Consider the following 17,212-nt stretch of genomic DNA (forward strand, 5'->3'; position numbering starts at 1 on the left):
GGGGAAGATGTGGTCACGAGATAAGCAGGTCTTGAACCATAAGGATTACTTGGATATGTTTGAACTTAAAAAACTGTCCAAAATCCACTACAGTGTACAATGTTTGTGTTTTATGTATTCATTTTTATATCTTTTATGTTAACCTTCAACTATGTGTAGCATTTATATTTTCGAAAAAGCTAATTTCATTCTGGAAAACAAGTTCTTTTTAAAAAAAGACTATTCTTATAATTTCCTCTCTGCCGTGAAGCTGCTTTCACCTTATAGAACTATTTGCTGCTGTTGTCACTGTAATGAGTTTTTGCACAATTTTGGATTGAACACTATTAAGTTGTCAATATTGCAGAAAGGGAAGGCTAAAATTTGTGACATGCAAGGTAGACAAACAGGAAGCGGCTATTAACAAGTTTATGTTCTATTTAAAATATAAAATGCACATATTGATTTCAGTTAACCTAACCATGTGTTTCTCTATAAAGTTAACATATTGTCCAAATTCATACATTACTCCATGCACTCATTTCTGTCTTTATGAAATGACTACACTCCAAAATACACTGTGTTTTGGCATCTTCTTCAGTGTACATATAAGAAAAAGCCTTCCAGGCTTCAAATTCTGGCTATCCCTTATAATTAGGGACACCTACCTGCCTATAAGATATAAGCTTTCTAACCTTCAAATAATGGACATTCCTTATAATAAGTTTCATATGTACCATGCAAGAAGAGAATGCAATTCTAGGTGATGTCTGCAAAGCACAGCAGATTTCTCTATTTCCATGTTTCTGTAGATTATTCCATACCACTTGTCTACCTAATGAAAACATTTAAATGCTCTCTCTTAAATAAAGAGTCAGTGTAATAACTCATTAATTATTTCCTTACAACTGTAATCAATACCATTTATGCAAAATAGCATTGCAACAGACAAAATTACAGGGTGTCAGAGTGATTTCTCAGTGGATTCATGTGTGTAGCATGCTCCTGGAAGTCTTGCTGACAAAAACAAACATCAACCACAGGCTAGGTTTTGTGCATTGCTGAAAACATTTTTATGTCTTCTCAGGAGTGGGCCTTATTACATTCAGTGGGGCCTACTCTCAGGAAAGCTTTATACACTTATTACACATTTTGGAACAATACGTTTTTACAAGCTTTTATAGGAAACATCCTTGATAGCTAACCTAGAAAAACTGTGGCTGGGTTTAATCTTGAGACAGGAGCATTAATAGATTAAAATGTTGGGTGTTAGTGTGTACCTTTTGGACTGAAGTTTTGGATAAGACTGATTTTGCTCAACAAAATTTAAATATACAAACAGTAAAATTTCTGTGGTCATATCCACTTCATCTTCTTAACACTTATAAACTATATAAGCCTCTGTTTATCATATGGTCTACATTTTTGTGTGATAGAAAATAATTAAAGGTGCTTAGGAAGTGGTAACTTGTCTTATTTCAGTAATGGTAGCCTTTTTCTTGGGAATGTATAGACACCCAAATATAGTGTACTAGTGACAGGTAGTAGTCATGTAAATCTTTGCTTACTTTATTATTGCATGCAAGAATGAATAATTGCAGGTGTTGTAATTGGAGGTGTTACAAGAGTTTCTCTACATTTTTCAATTATTTTATGAATTTTGGGGGGGGGGGGGGTTGTAAACATTTCATTCTATGCCCTGGTGATGCAGCAGATTAAACTACTGAGCTGCTGAACTCGCTGACCGAAAGATTGGCAGTTCAAATCTGGGGAGCGGAGTGAGCAATCACTGTTAGCGCCAGCTTCTGCCAAACTAGCAATTAAAAAACATGCAAAATGTGAGTAGATAAATAGGTACCGCTTCTCTGGGAAGGTAATGACGCTCCATGCAGTCATCCTGGCCACATGACCTTGGAGGCATCTACGGACAATGTCGGCTCCTCAGCTTAGAAATGGAGATGAGCACACAGCAAGACTTAATGTTAAGGAAAACCTTTAACATACATACATACACACACACACACACACACACATATATATATAGAAAATAGTGACAGGTTTTTGTAGACTTGTTTTTTACAAACAGCTCCCAAAATCTCACCATCGTTGACTGCGTTTTCTGCAGGCTATCAAAATGTTTAAGCACTTCTTTTCTCAATGAGGACAAGAGCTATGAGTATTTTTTACATCGCTGCTGGAGATACCAGTTGGATGTTTATTCAGTTTTGCATTTAACAGAAAAAGATGTAGCATGTAACTTTTCTGCTAAAGAGTCAGTGCTTTTGAACAGCTGGCAGTGTGCATTTTGTCTAGGATTGTACCTATGATGTTTCAAGACTTGACACCATACTTCTTTGGTGTGTTGCCCCCTATAAACCACATCAGTTGAGAGTTAATCACAATTCTTAATAGCTGATGATCTTTGGATAACACATAATAGACAAATGCCTTTTCCAAAAAATTACTTACTTTACTTAGGCGATCCCTCGTTGGACGAGTAAGATGGTCTTCCATCATGGGTTTCCTTGTGGGTCCGCATGTGGCTGTGGAGCCCTATTCTTGCTCTGCATCTTCTTCCGCAGTGAGGGCATTGGTTTCCAGACGGAAGGCGGTCCCGGTCGGGGTTGGCTTGACGCGCCTTCCTCCTGGCACGTTTCTCTCTTTCACCCTCCACTCGTGCCTCCTCGAATTCTGCAGCACTGCTGGTCACAGCTGACCTCCAGCTGGAGCGCTCAAGGGCCAGGGCCTCCCAGTTCTCAGTGTCTATGCCAGAGTTTTTAAGGTTGGCTTTGAGCCCATCTTTAAATCTCTTTTCCTGTCCACCAACATTCCGTTTTCCGTTCTTGAGTTCGGAGTAGAGCAACTGCTTTGGGAGACGGTGGTCAGGCATCCGGACAACGTGGCCTGTCCAGCGGAGTTGATGTTGGAGGACCATTGCTTCAATGCTGGTGGTCTTTGCTTCCTCCAGCACGCTGACGTTTGTCCGCTTGTCTTCCCAGGAGATTTGCAGGATTTTCCGGAGGCAGCGCTGATGGAATCGTTCCAGGAGCTGCATGTGACGTCTGTAGACAGTCCACGTCTCACAGGCATATAGCAGGGTTGGGAGGACAATAGCTTTATAGACAAGCACCTTGGTCTCCCTACGGATGTCCCGGTCCTCAAACACTCTCTGCTTCATTCTGGAAAATGCTGCACTGGCAGAGCTCAGGCGGTGTTGTATTTCGGCGTCGATGTTGACTTTGGTGGAGAGGTGGCTGCCAAGGTAGCGGAAATGGTCGACATTTTCTAATGTTACGCCATTAAGCTGTATCTCTGGCATTGGAGAGGGGGCGGCTGGTGACTGCTGGAACAGCACTTTGGTTTTCTCGATGTTCAGTGACAGGCCAAGCTTTGTGTATGCTTCTGTAAAGGTGTTGAGAGTGGCTTGTAGATCTTCTTCTGAATGCGCACAGACGACATTGTCATCAGCATACTGGAGTTCTATAACAGATGTTGTTGTGACCTTGGTTTTGGCTTTCAGTCTGCTGAGGTTAAATAGCTTGCCGTCTGTCCGATAGATGATTTCCACTCCGGTGGGAAGCTTCCCATCAACAAGGTGTAGTATCATGGCGATGAAGATGGAGAATAAAGTTGGGGCAATAACACATCCCTGTTTGACACCCGATTCCACCTTAAATGGGTCACTTTGGGAGCCATTGCTATCCAAGACTGTTGCCATCATGTCATCGTGGAGGAGCCGCAGGATGTTCACAAATTTGCTTGGGCACCCGATTTTTTGGAGGATGGTCCAGAGAGCGCTGCGATTCACTGTGTCGAATGCCTTTGCAAGGTCGATGAATGCCATGTACAGAGGTTGGTTTTGTTCCCTGCATTTTTCTTGGAGTTGTCGTGCAGTGAAGATCATGTCCACAGTTCCTCTGGAGGGGCGGAAGCCGTCCTGGGATTCTGGGAGGGTGTCTTCTGAGAGGGGCAGAAGGCGGTTTGCAAGGATTCTTGCGAGGATTTTCCCAGCGGAGGTTAGAAGGGAGATACCTCGATAGTTTCCGCAGTCTGTTCTTTCCCCTTTTTTGAAGAGGGTGATGATGGTGGCATCCTTGAAGTCTGCTGGGATTTTCTCGGTCACCCACACTTTTTCTATGAGCTGGTGGAGTTGGTGTGTCAGCGCAGGTCCTCCCTCTTTAAAGATTTCAGCAGGGATCCCATCCGGTCCGCTGGCTTTGTTGTTCTTTTGTTGGCTGATGGCATTGCTGACTTCTTCCAAACTAGGCAGTGCTGCAAGCTCATCCCTGGTTTGTTGTTGCGGGATTTGTGAGAGGACCTCTTCGGCCACACTGGAGCTGCGGTTTAGGAGGCTTTGGTAGTGTTCTTTCCAACGTAGTGCAATTGACTTTTGGTCCTTCAGGAGTTTGGTTCCGTCTGATGAGCGTAGAGGCTGTATGCCATGGTTTCTTGGCCCATAGATGACCTTTGTGGCTTTGAAAAATCCTTGAGCATTATGGGTATCTGCCAGGTGTTGGATTTCTTCAGCCTTCTTTGTCCACCAGATGTTCTTGAGTTCTCTTGTCCTTCTTTGGACCTCAGCTTTTGCACTGGTGTAGATCTTTTTCTTAGCAGCACAGTTGATGTCTCTCTGCCATGTTTGGAAGGCTTTCCTTTTCTTGTCGATTAGCTGTTGGATCTCGATGTCATTTTCGTCAAACCAGTCTTGATGTTTCTTGGCTTGGTATCCAATAGATTCTTCGCAGGCTTGGATGATGGAGGTCTTCAGTTTGTTCCAGTGTTCCTCAACATTTTCGGGGTGTACTGTGGGTAGATGGTCCTTGAGTGCTGTTTGGAGATGGGCTCGCCTGGAGGGCTCTTGAAGGGCTTGGGTGTTCATTTTGCGCCTTGTCTTTCTTCCTTGGAGTCTGCGCTTGGGGGCAATCTTGATAGCCATCGTGGATCGGATTAGCCTGTGGTCGGTCCAGCAGTCGTCAGCACCTGTCATGGCTCTTGTGAGGAGTACGTCACGGCGGTCTCTGGCACGTGTGATTACATAGTCTAAGAGGTGCCAATGCTTTGACCGTGGGTGCTTCCATGATGTCTTGAACTTGTTTTTCTGGCGGAAGAGCGTGTTGGTGATGACAAGGTTGTGCTCCGCACATTTGGTGAGAAGCAGGATGCCATTCGAGTTGCTGTTTCCAACCCCGTCTTTCCCTATGGTGCCTGGCCACAGGTCGAAGTCTCGCCCGACTCTTGCATTGAAGTCCCCCAGGAGAATGATTTTGTCCTCCTTAGGTATCCCCGATAGGACGTTGTCCAGCTGACAGTAGAATTTCTCCTTGATGTCTTCATCAGCGTCTAGTGTTGGTGCATAGGCACTTATGATGGTTGCCCGTTGGTTTTTGGCAAGATCAGTTCGGAGGGTTGAGAGTCGTTCGTTGATGCCAGTGGGTGCTTCGGACAGATGTTTCACCAGATCATTCCTGATGGCAAAGCCAACTCCGTGCATTCTTTGGTCTTTTTCGGGCAGTCCCTTCCAGAAGAAGGTGTAGCCTCCTTTTTCTTCCTTCAGCTGTCCCTCTCCTGCTCTCCGGGTCTCCTGAAGGGCTGCTATGTCGATGTTGAAGCGTCCCAGCTCCCTTGCGATGATGGCAGTTCTGCGTTCGGGGCGTTCACTGTCACTGTTGTCCATCAGAGTCCGTACGTTCCACGTACCGAAGTTCATTTTTCTTTTTTGGCCGCAGGATGGTGACCCCACTGGACGCGGCAGTCCAGTCAGGGATAAGTGAGGCAGACTATGTTTAGGGCACCTTTTCTAGCCCCCTCCCCGTGTGGGGTGAGCAGAGTGGGTCCTCAATAGGGCTGCTCAGTCGCGGATACAGCTGCCGAACTACTCAACTGCCTCGGACCTTGAGGTAGAACGACTGAGTCCGTACCCACCCCCCATGTGCCAGTCTGTGACTAGGGGCTTCCAGATTTCACAGTCCTGCCCCCGTCGCCACTCGCTGATCGCCATGGGACTTTGGTTGGTTGGTTTTTATTTTCTTTGGAAGACGCCTGTGTGTGGGTTTTTTTAATGTGTGGAGGTCAGTGCACAACTGAACAACACACAGTCTTCACAGATGAGGTTCCACTGGTGATGTAGTTTAACACAATGACCATGGCTTCTCAGTCTGTTGCAGCCTTCTTCCGCCTTCGCAGCCGTTGTAACATGTGCCATGTTATCCTCCGCCTGCTCCGCCGTTGAGGTCTTTGGGTCTTCGGACTGTTCTTGGTCTGGGACCTCCCCCGCAGCCACTCCTGGGAGTGCACGACTCCAGTTGCTGTGCCTACAGGTTCATCGGAACACGCAAGCCCCCTCACCACGACAAGGTGACAGTCCATCGAGGGGGTTTCCAAAAAATAACACTTTGGTTGTTTAACTGGGTTTTCAATGGACCAAGAAAAACCTTTATAGAGATACCTCATTTGAACAAGAAGACCTTCTTTCCTGTTTTCTTTCCTGTTTCTGTTTTGAACAAGACCTTCTTTCCTGTTTTCTGCATTCTTGTTAATAGGCTCTTTCCTTGATAGTGCAAAGTATAGTTTTATATTCAGTCAGAATGATTCTGTAATGCTATGATTCTAGGATTGTGACAATTTGCTTAATAAATTATGTCTGACCAAGAGAATCTTTCGTTCTCTTGAAACACACAGTGAGTCACAAACAGTATAATTTATTCAAAATCAGATAGTATTTTTGAGACACAAACAATTGGAGATATAAATTTTAATAAATAATTTTATTCTGAATATTTTTAAATTCTTGACAAAAATAAAGGATTATTTATTTATTATTTATTTACAGTATTCATATTCCACCCTTCTCACCCCGTAGGGGACTCAGGGCAGGATTGTCTGTATCTGGGAAAGGGGAGGTATAATTGCATCCCCAAGGCTTACTTTTTAAAATAATGCAGGTCATACCAAATATGATATTAATGAAGACCAACAAATACATATTGCACTGTTATTCAATATTAGGTTAGTGCAATATTTTCGTCTTTATTAGGGAGGAGTACAAAATGTTAGAGATTGTTATCGTGTTGCTCAGCACTGTGGCTTTAACTCAAATATTTAAAAGAGAAGTATAGATTGAATATCCGTTAACCAATTTTTTTGTGACCACAAGTATTGTGGATTCCCCCCTCCCAGATTTGGGGATGCTTGTACTGTGAGATATCTTGGAGATGGTATCCAAGTCTAAACATTACATTCATGTATGTTTCATACACACCATATACACATAGCCTGAAGGGAATATTTTGATGCATAAAACAAAGTTTGTGTACAACAAATCATCAGAAAGCAAAGGTGTCACTATATCAGCCATGAACAATTTCGGAGTATTTCAGATTTTGGAATTCTAAATAATTAATTCTCGACCTGTATGTTTAAACTGGAGTGCAATACGTATTGGACAGAGATAGATAGTAGCTGATTTGCTTTGCATACCACAAATAACACAAGGAATGGTAAAACTGATTTCAACCTATTTTTCCTCTCTCTTTTCTATCATTTCAGGACTATACCTTGACAATGTACTTTCAGCAAGCATGGAGGGATAAGAGGCTTTCGTATAACGTAATACCTTTAAATCTTACACTGGACAATAGAGTAGCAGATCAGCTTTGGGTGCCTGATACCTACTTCCTGAATGATAAGAAGTCATTTGTACATGGTGTCACTGTGAAGAACAGGATGATTCGTTTACATCCAGATGGGACAGTTCTCTATGGCCTCAGGTCAGCACCAAGCATTTCAAGTAACCTATCTATAAACATAAGATATATATATTTCCCCCTTCCGTTTCATGCCTTCAATTGCTTCTTTTCTGTTTGATATGGATTCATTTATCTGTTGTAGAGCTTTAAAAATGATAAGCTTTTTATAGATAAAAACATCATAGGAAGAAGAGAGAAGTTTCAGGGATGCATGTTAGCTGGGGTTGTATGTAATAGACTTCAGTGTTGTTTATGTTTGTTAATATGGTGTGGCTTCGAGTTCTTTCCAATTATGGCCCTCCTCCACTGATAATCCACATTATCTGCTTTGAACTGGATAATATGAATCTATATTGCTATATAATCCAGTTCAAAGCAGATAATCTGGATTTTATATGGCACTGTAGAAGGTCTACCCTAAGGTAGACCTATCCAAGATTATCATGGCAACATTTGTTCAGAGGGGACTGGCCTTTGCCTTTCTCTGAGGCTGAGAATACATTATTCACAATAGGTAGCCAATGGAATTCAAATCCTGGTCCAACATTCAAACTGCTACACCAAAGTCACTCTCTGTTTATGTTCACTTAGAAGTAAGTCTCACAGAGTTCAATCAGACATATGCCTAGGTAAATGGGCAATGAACTATAGCAGTTGATAAGGAAACCGTAAATTGTAAAAAGTGAAAGCTCTACCAAATGGTATATTTCTTTTTGCAAAGTTAGATTATTTAAATGTAAGCAAGTTCGTCGATTTTATTCTGAAGATATCCTTAGAAACATCATGTGATTACACCTCATGTGTTTGTCTAACTGTAAAGTAAAACATTAAAGTCAAGGTGGTTTAGCACCTTGACTTTTTAACTGCACTGCAGCATTCATCTCCCATTGTCCTTAAAATGTTTACAACCCAGGTACTGCGTGAGATGCTAAGAGGGTAGAGATAGGAAATGAGATGCCAACTTTTGGCCTTTCTGCCAAATAATCTGGGATCAGATGCTGGGATATAGAGCAGTGTAGATCTGGCCATAGGAAGGGTAGAGATAGGAACGGAAATGCTTCAGCTTTACCAGCCTCCTTGCAACTTGTCCTTTGCTTTTTCCTGTTAGCAACATCTCTGGAACAATAGAAAAAATCAGAGGAAACCTTTAGGGAAGAGCTCCATCCCTGCCACACATTGATTGTTTATCTCTTAAGAATCTTTCATACCACTTTAGACTGGAGAAACAACAATCTAGATCGCTAGGCATGTTTTTGCAGTAAAATTCCTAGTTCCGTCAAAAAATAACTTCATGTTAAATTCTGAAGTTCAGCTACCTAACTATAGAAACTTCTTCCCTTGTGGAAAGAGAAAGATGCCCATTTTTGGGTGATATTAATCATTGCAGAAAGACAGGCTGATTCTGGTTTCCATGGAGTTGTGACATGTTCTAAATGATGATTCATTTAGATCATTCTTTTGGCCTCCATGAACTTTAGCGCATTTTATGGAAGCTGAATTTGTGTAGGCAGCAACCTGTTCTTTGTCTTAGAAGAAGAAGGAAAGTAGGCATTTTTTCCTAACCCATCATTTTAAGGCAGCAGGAGACAAAGAATTGAGGAGCCTAATATGAAAGAACAGTGAAATCAGATAATTGATTGCTGTTCTCCATTGTCATTATTGATGCAGTATCCAAAAGAAAATAATAAAGCATAGCTTCTAAATATAAGCACAGTTGTTCTCCGGTACCACTGAAAGAACCATAGAAATTCAGTTCAGAATCCTTCTGTGATGTAAGAAAGCATTATATTTCCCAAACATTATTTTAAAAGTCTAGTCTTTAAATTAGCAAAGCAGGAGTGGATCCAGGGCCGAGTTTGGAAGTGATTTCTTACATCAATGGAATTTTAAAACTTGTTTGTTTGTGGGATAAACTTACATATGAAACTGTATTCCCATCAATAGAGAATTGGATTCCCTTAGCTGGGAAGAGTCCACACTACCATATAATCCAGTTCAGTGTAGATTTATACAGCTCTGTGGAAAGGGCCTGGGGCCCGGTCTACACTGCTGTATTAAATCTAGATTATCTGCTTTGAAATGAATGATATGGCAGTGTAGACTTATGATAATCCAGTTCAAAACAGATAATGTGGATTTTCTGTTTTGATAACCTAGATTATCTGGCAGTGTAGAAGGGGCCTGAGGCCCCATGTACACTACCACATAAAATCCAGATTATCTGCTTTGAACTGGATTGTATGACAGTGTAGACCAATATAATCAAGTACAAAGCAGATAATCTGCATTTTAAATGGCAGTGTAGATGGGTCCTGAAAGTATGCTGTTGAGTCCATTGTTCCATTCTTTCCTGTTCACACCGAAAAGTAATGTGTTGTCTTACTTTTCACCTAAATCAGTTGCAGAGGCTCCTGAAAAGATGCAGAAAGGGGATGGATTATGGATAGAACTGAGACTGGATCTACACTGCTTTATAATGCAGGTTCAGAATGTGGCTTAACTGCATTGAACTGGATTATATGGGTCTACATTGCCATATAATCCAGTTCAATGAAGTTAAACTGCATTCTGAAATAGGGCAGTGTAGCTCTAGCCTGAGTAAGATGAGGATTCTTGCACACTCTTTGTTTTAACATATCAGCCACCACCATGAAGCGATTGGGGGCCCTTCCACACAGCCTTATATCCCAGAATATCAAGGCAGAAAATCACACAATATCTGCTTTGAACTGGGTTATCTGAGTCCACACTCAGATAATGTGGGATTTTCTGCCTTGATATTCTTGGATATAGGGCTGTGTAGAAGGGCCCTGAGTTTAACATATTTCCTATGAATGTTATGGGATTCTTTTTGGCAAGAAATACTCAGATGTAATTTTGCAGGTTCCTTCCTCTGAAATATATCCTATAGCACCTGGTATTTGTTGGTTGTTTCCCTCCAAGTACTAACCAAGAACAGACAGGATCTGATGGTTTTAAGCTCTGTTATCATCCTTTTAAAACTACTTGTATGCACTGAGTAATATAAAAGGATCATCTGAGGGCGATCTGCTGTTCCTTGCAGTAGCTCCTTGCAAACATGGTTCCTCCATAAAAAGTGCAGTCAGACAGACATAATGCTTCCATTTTGCCAACCATTAAATTTGCCTGGATAAGATAGTCATGATTTGGTACTGAACGTTGGTGAAAAGCCACATTATCAGTTTTTCATGCTACTAAATTTGGCCAATGTCTTTATTTCACCTTGCTTTGTATTGAGAATTTGGGGAAGGGGGCTGCAAGGTCTGTAAAAATGCATCTTGGGAGCCATGGTTCATTATATAGCAGTGTAGATCTAGGTCATGGTTCAAAACTTTGGCTATACTAAGATTTGAATTACACAATTGGATTGCATCCATAATCACCCAAATAAAGACAGAAAGTCTAGAGGTGTCCCTTAAGAGACTTCTCTTTAGTAACGAGTCCAGCTAAAATTCTGACACAAAGTCTGGAATCCTGCTAAATGGGTAAAGTTAGGAAAGGCCTTCTCCATACCTGCAATCCTGTTTGCAACACATTGTCCTTGCAAACAGTCCTCTGGTGTTAATTGTGGTGTGCCCTGGAAGGAAGTAGGGTGGGCAGAGGTGGACAAACCGGCATAGCAACAGCATCACACTTCTGCTCATTTCATAGAATCATAGAATCAAAGAATCAAAGAGTTGGAAGAGACCTCATGGGCCATCCAGTCCAACCCCCTGCCAAGAAGCAGGAATATTGCATTCAAATCATCCCTGACAGATGGCCATCCAGCCCCTGTTTAAAAGCTTCCAAAGAAGGAGCCTCCACTACACTCCGGGGCAGAGAGTTCCACTGCTGAATGGCTCTCACACTCAGGAAGTTCTTCCTCATGTTCAGATGGAATCTCCTTTCTTGTAGATTAGCTTTCCAAGAAACTTTGCTCTCATTTATACTCTCTCCTTTCTGGGTTTTTTTTTTTCAAAATATGTTCATGACAAGAAAGCCAATGGGAATTGTGGGCAAGCAGTCAATATGATTTGGGACATTTAAGGGAAAAAATCTTTCCTTTGGGAACCAGTGCTTTGGGAGTCCATATGGCATCAACTGTCAGCTTGTTTGTTCGCATGCAAACGTTTCTCATCTCTCTTCAGCCCTGCCTCACTGTTGTATGACTTACAGTTTACTGGGAAGAAAACCAGCAATAAGTAATAGTCAATTTTCCATAGTAACATTTGCTGGAAGACACAGAAATGTGAAACATCTTTGTATGACCCTTTTTATTGAACTACAAAGTTGCTGTCTTCTGGACACTGTAAAATTTGTGTTGGAGCTGTTCCATTACCTCTAGCCTAATACTTCTCCCTAAATGATTATACTTTGTTGTCATTTTCTGCCTACTGTATCTGCAAAAAAGACTGTCACTGTAGTAACTCGTTCAATTAGTAAATTTAATTTTTTTTAAAAAATCTGAAATTTAGGATGCTGCAGGAAAGCTATTCCATGGCCCATCAGTGATTTATTAGAGAATTTGAAGCAGTTTCAAGGTTAAACATGGAAGAAGAATAAAAGAGAAACTTAGAAATAATTTTCCATTTAAACTAGTGGTTCTCAACTTGTGGGTCCCCAGGTGTTTTGGCCTACAACTCCCATAAAGTAGCATATAGTAGACAGTATCATTATTGGCTGTACTTAAGCAAAACCAATACTATCCATCCCTGTGAATCTTCAAAAGAACAACTGCCCTGCCACAGACAGGGAAAGACCATTTGTCAGGACTTTTACCACTGATTAGTCTTGATCCTAACCATCCTTCGGGGTCTTGGAAAGAAGAAAATGCTCTATAGATATCTATGAAATGCCATGACTGAAAGAGGTTTCCCAAGAAACCTAGAAAAAAGCCAGTTTAGACTAGATGGTTTGTTTAGGTTAGCCATTATTGGAAAAGGAGTGCTGATCATTTTAAATATATATGTATGTTATGTTTAATATACCGTATCCGGTCAAATCTTAAGTAGTTACATTGGTGAAAGCCCTGCTCAGCTCTGCTAGTTGGAAAGATGGAATAGGTAGATATATTGTTCTTATCCTTGTGTTCTGTTGTTTTATACCAGAGGATGTCCTTACAGTGATTTAGTGCATTTGTAAATGTTTATTTCAGCTAATTTCTGTAATTAAAATAAAGTACATAGTGTTAGAGCACATTACATGTGGAATTTCTTGGAGCAAATTCATGACTTCATATGAAGTGTTCCAAGCACTAATTAGAACTGCACAGTCACATATTTTATAGTTGAAAGGGTTGAATAATGTGACAGTTTTGTTAAGACTCTTCCAAAGCAGATATCCTGCATGCACATGGGTTCTATAAAGTGGGATGACCACCGGAATCAAAGTGCAGAGCAAACACATAGACATCCTATAAGTCTTCTTATTATCTTCATGAAAAAGACTTTTGCACTGTGAGCTATTTCCAGTACAGCTGTAGTATAAAGGCCCAAGGTGGGCAGCAGCCAACCGGATGGAGAGACCAATCCAGGTTGGAGGTAAGGAGTCATGGTGGACCACACAGCCTCTTAATGCTCTTGCTAAACATGGAAGTGGCTCTCTTATTCTTTTAATCCTATGCTGGAGGAAGCACTTGCGACCAAAGGATGCTCCCTAGCACCACTTAAAGCGGCAAGTGTGTGCATTAGGTTTATGCCAAAAATGATAGAACTGGAAGGAATCCCAAAGGTCACATAGCCTGGTAATTCAGTAGCTAAAGCATCTCCGACTTGTGACCATTAAACCTATGTTTCAAAACTTCTATATAATGAAAGCTCATCACTTTCTGAGGCTATCTGGAGGATAAAAGGTTGAGAACCACTACTGTGAATTAAATGTAGGACAGCTAAAATTAGTGGAGTTAGCTCAAAAATAGTAGATAATACAATCAAGGGCCAATTCACACTACATAATTATACTGCTATTACTCCACTTGTAATTGTTCCATCCTGTGGAATCCTGGGGTTGTACATTGGTCAGAGAAACCAGAAAAGTATCTCCCTGACTGAGAATGTTAAGCCCCTCCCCCTTCATAACACAAAGGTATTTAATATCAAGACATAATGAGAGACTACAGACATCAAACAATGAAAGCACCAAGAAAATAATATATTTAAACCTGATAGGTTCTGCATTGACAGACATTATTTCTCAGCCATTTCCCCACCCAGATTGACTTCTGTGGTTCTGTTTTTAAACCTGAACATGAAAACACTTTAAATGTTTGACTGCCATATTTGAAATTAGACCCCAGAGGCTTAAAAGGCCAGTTGGGGTGTGTATGCGAATCAGAGATTAACAGTGCAATCATATATGCGGCACAGTGGGTTAAACCTCTGAGCTGCTCAACTTGCTGACCTAAAAGTTGGTGGTTCAAATCCAGGGAGTGGGGTGAGCTCCCACTGTTAGTCACAGCTTCTGCCAACCTAGCAGTCCAAAAACATGCAAATGTGAATAGATCAATAAGTACAACTTCAGCAGGAAGGTAACAGCATTCCTCGTAGTCATTCCAGCCACATGACCTTGGAGGTGTCTACAGACAACACTGGCTGTTTGGCTTAGTAATGGAGATGATCACCACCCCCCAGAGTCAAACACAACTAAACTTAATGTCAAGGGGAAACCTTTACCTTACCTTTATGTGTGTCTCATTAAAGGTAAGTCCCATTGAGTTAAGTAGAATTTACTTTAACTACATGCATTGAATAATAGATGAGATGATTCGGAGAAATGGGAAGGGAAGGATTCATGACATCATTTCTCCTCACATTTCTGAGTGAAGTTCATGAATGTTTAGTTAAATTGGTATTACTCCCCAGACATATTTGAAACACAAATTTAGGTGAAAACTATAAAAGCAGTAATAGTACTATAATACTAAAGACATGGCGTGGTTTTATTGAGCTGTAAAAGCCAGAGGAATAAAAGGTATTGTGTACATTTTGTTTATTGCAAGAATTGGCACTCCTAGTACCAGTTGGGAGCTACATTTCAGCCAGATTTTAGTGTGATGTCTCACATTCATGATAATTGAAAGGATTATGTTAGGGGACACTATTCTGTAAATGCAGCCAGTTGGTGGAATTATCAAGACAAGAATTAAAATTGTAGAAGGAAAGAATTGATGGATTAGGCTACTCAGGAAGGGCTTCATACTATGAGCAGAATGTGCTTGGGCTTATGGGACTGAACCTTTACAGCTAAAAGGCAAAGGGTTCTTTGCGTGTTATACATAGTAGCAAGGGGCTTATAATTCTTTGGGTAAGAGGCAAGGAAAGGAAACTGACTTTTTTTTTCAAAAGGGTAAAACCATATTTTTCATTTCAATTTTTATTCATAGAATAACATGCTGTTTATACTCATATATCAGTCAGCCTCATCAATAAGTCAAGGGTTATTGCAAGGAGAGCGGAAAGCAACATTGTTGCAGCCCAGATGCCAACTTTATCCTTTTTTTCACCCAAACACCACACAGATGAACAAGAATAGTAAGTTTATTGCAAACAGTTTCAAAATACATTAATGAGTTAGATTTCCAGAAGCTTAACAAAAGCAATGACTAACTCTGAAAGGAATTCCAAAAATCACTTAAGACAAAAGCAAGAAACTGTAATCTAAGAGCTGTTGCACTTAAACTAGAATTATATCCAAAGGCTTGAAAGCATGAACATCACCATAATCCAAAAGCAGGGAGCCCCTGGTGGCAAAGTGGGTTAAACCACTGAATTGCTAAACTTGTGGATCGAAAGGTTGCAGGTTCAAATCCAGGAAGCGGTGTGAGCTTCCGCTGTCAGCCCCAGCTTCTGTCAACCTAGCAGTTCGAAAACATGCAAACGTGAGTAAATCAATAGGTACCACTCTGGTGGGAAGGTAAGAGCACCACATGCAGTCATGCCGGCCACATGACCTTGGAGATGTCTATGGACAACACCAGCTCTTCGGCTTAGAAAGAGAGATGAGCACCAACCCCCAGAGTCGAACACGACTGGACTATCAGGGGAAAACCAACCCAGTCCAAATGCTTGATATTTAAACTTGAGTATAATCCCAAAAGCTTGAAACGAGAGGCATGGAACTTAAACAGGAAAACAAGATACAGCCCCAAGAACAGAACTCCTAACTCGGAGCTCCCAATACAGGCAACCTGACACAAGAAATCCAACGTTGATCTCCCCACTGAACATTGACTCCAATTCCTTAAGAATACTCTCTCTGGCCCATGACATCACTCTTTCTCATACCTGGGTTCCCTTTGCTTATCTTTCAGTCTCTGGGAACACTGGATTTGTCTCTGTTTCACACTATCCCATCTGATCTGTAAAAATAGTGATATCCTCCTATCTCCTCCACATTCCTTTCAGAGTCAATCTCTGACTGATTCTCATGAGAACTACTGCCTATTTCCACAAAACAGATCTACCCATAACATTCCCATCATCCCAAAAAACACTTTCCCCCACAGAAACACCAGGCTCAACGACAAAATCCCCAGCCTCATCCTCAGAGGTTTCACAGGCCTCAACAAACATCACATTGGGTGGGCAGGAGGTGGTACCTCCATTTTCCCAATCATGCATTCAAAAAGGCCAGAAGAGGTGCTGTGGTGGTGCATATTTTAGGTTCTCTCAGGATGGGCTAAATTTCCACCTTCTGCCACTCTACTTAGTGAAGGGGATGGTTCTTTTTGATAAATGTAAATGTACTCTTCTCACATTGATCCACGGATAAGCCAATTAGACTTATACATACGGAACTTTGCTCCTGAGGTCAAAATGCTTTCAGCCAAGCTGTGTGCTGAATAGTTGTGCCTCTTTCACAATATTTTAGGTGGGATCTTTCTTTCTTTCTTTCTTTCTTTCTTTCTTTCTTTCTTTCTTTCTTTCTTGCTGTTTGCCTTCAAGTCATTTATGACTTAGAGTGACCCTAAAGCAAATCTACCCTCATGTGCCTTCAAGACTCCTGTTGACTCAGCATCACAATACTGAGAGGTGGTTTTGCTAGTTCCTTCATCTGAAATATAGCCTGCAGCACTTGATATGCATTGGCAGTCTTTCATCCAAGTTATAACTATGTCTGAGCTGGCTTAGCTTCCAAGATCAGGTGGGATTTGGTTCACCTAGGGTATTTTGGTAGAGGCTAAGGCAGACCTATCACATGTTTTCAATGACAAGGTTTGTTCAGAGAAGGTTCTCCATTGCCTTCCCCTGAGACTGAGACTGTGTGACTTGCCCAAGCCCACCCAGAAGCTGAGCAAAGATCAAACTTTGATCTCCTGGAATTCTAGTCCAGCACCCAAACTAATATATCATGCTGGCTGTGTCTTCCCTCATTATGAAAACAAAACAAAAAAATCCAGTAAAGAGATTGCACATTGATTGATAGTGTTAGGATCCAGTGTCTAAAAGCACATCAAAGGAAATAAATATTAGTGTTCCTTTATATTGTGT

At 41.3% G+C, this 17,212-nt stretch overlaps 1 protein-coding gene across 5 annotated transcripts in view; it reads left to right on the top strand.

The window, feature by feature from the left end:
• GABRB2 (gamma-aminobutyric acid type A receptor subunit beta2) overlaps positions 1–17,212 on the top strand; it is a 150,424-nt gene that overhangs the window by 57,362 nt on the left and 75,850 nt on the right. For all 5 annotated transcript variants that reach the window (XM_060764966.2, XM_060764965.2, XM_060764967.2 and 2 more), the window contains exon 5: positions 7,525–7,745. In XM_060764966.2, the coding sequence (XP_060620949.1) occupies positions 7,525–7,745 (221 nt within the window). The remainder of the gene's footprint in view (positions 1–7,524; positions 7,746–17,212) is intronic.

Source organism: Anolis sagrei, chromosome 2 (assembly GCF_037176765.1).
Source record: "Anolis sagrei isolate rAnoSag1 chromosome 2, rAnoSag1.mat, whole genome shotgun sequence".
In the NCBI taxonomy this organism is placed as follows: domain Eukaryota; kingdom Metazoa; phylum Chordata; class Lepidosauria; order Squamata; family Dactyloidae; genus Anolis; species Anolis sagrei.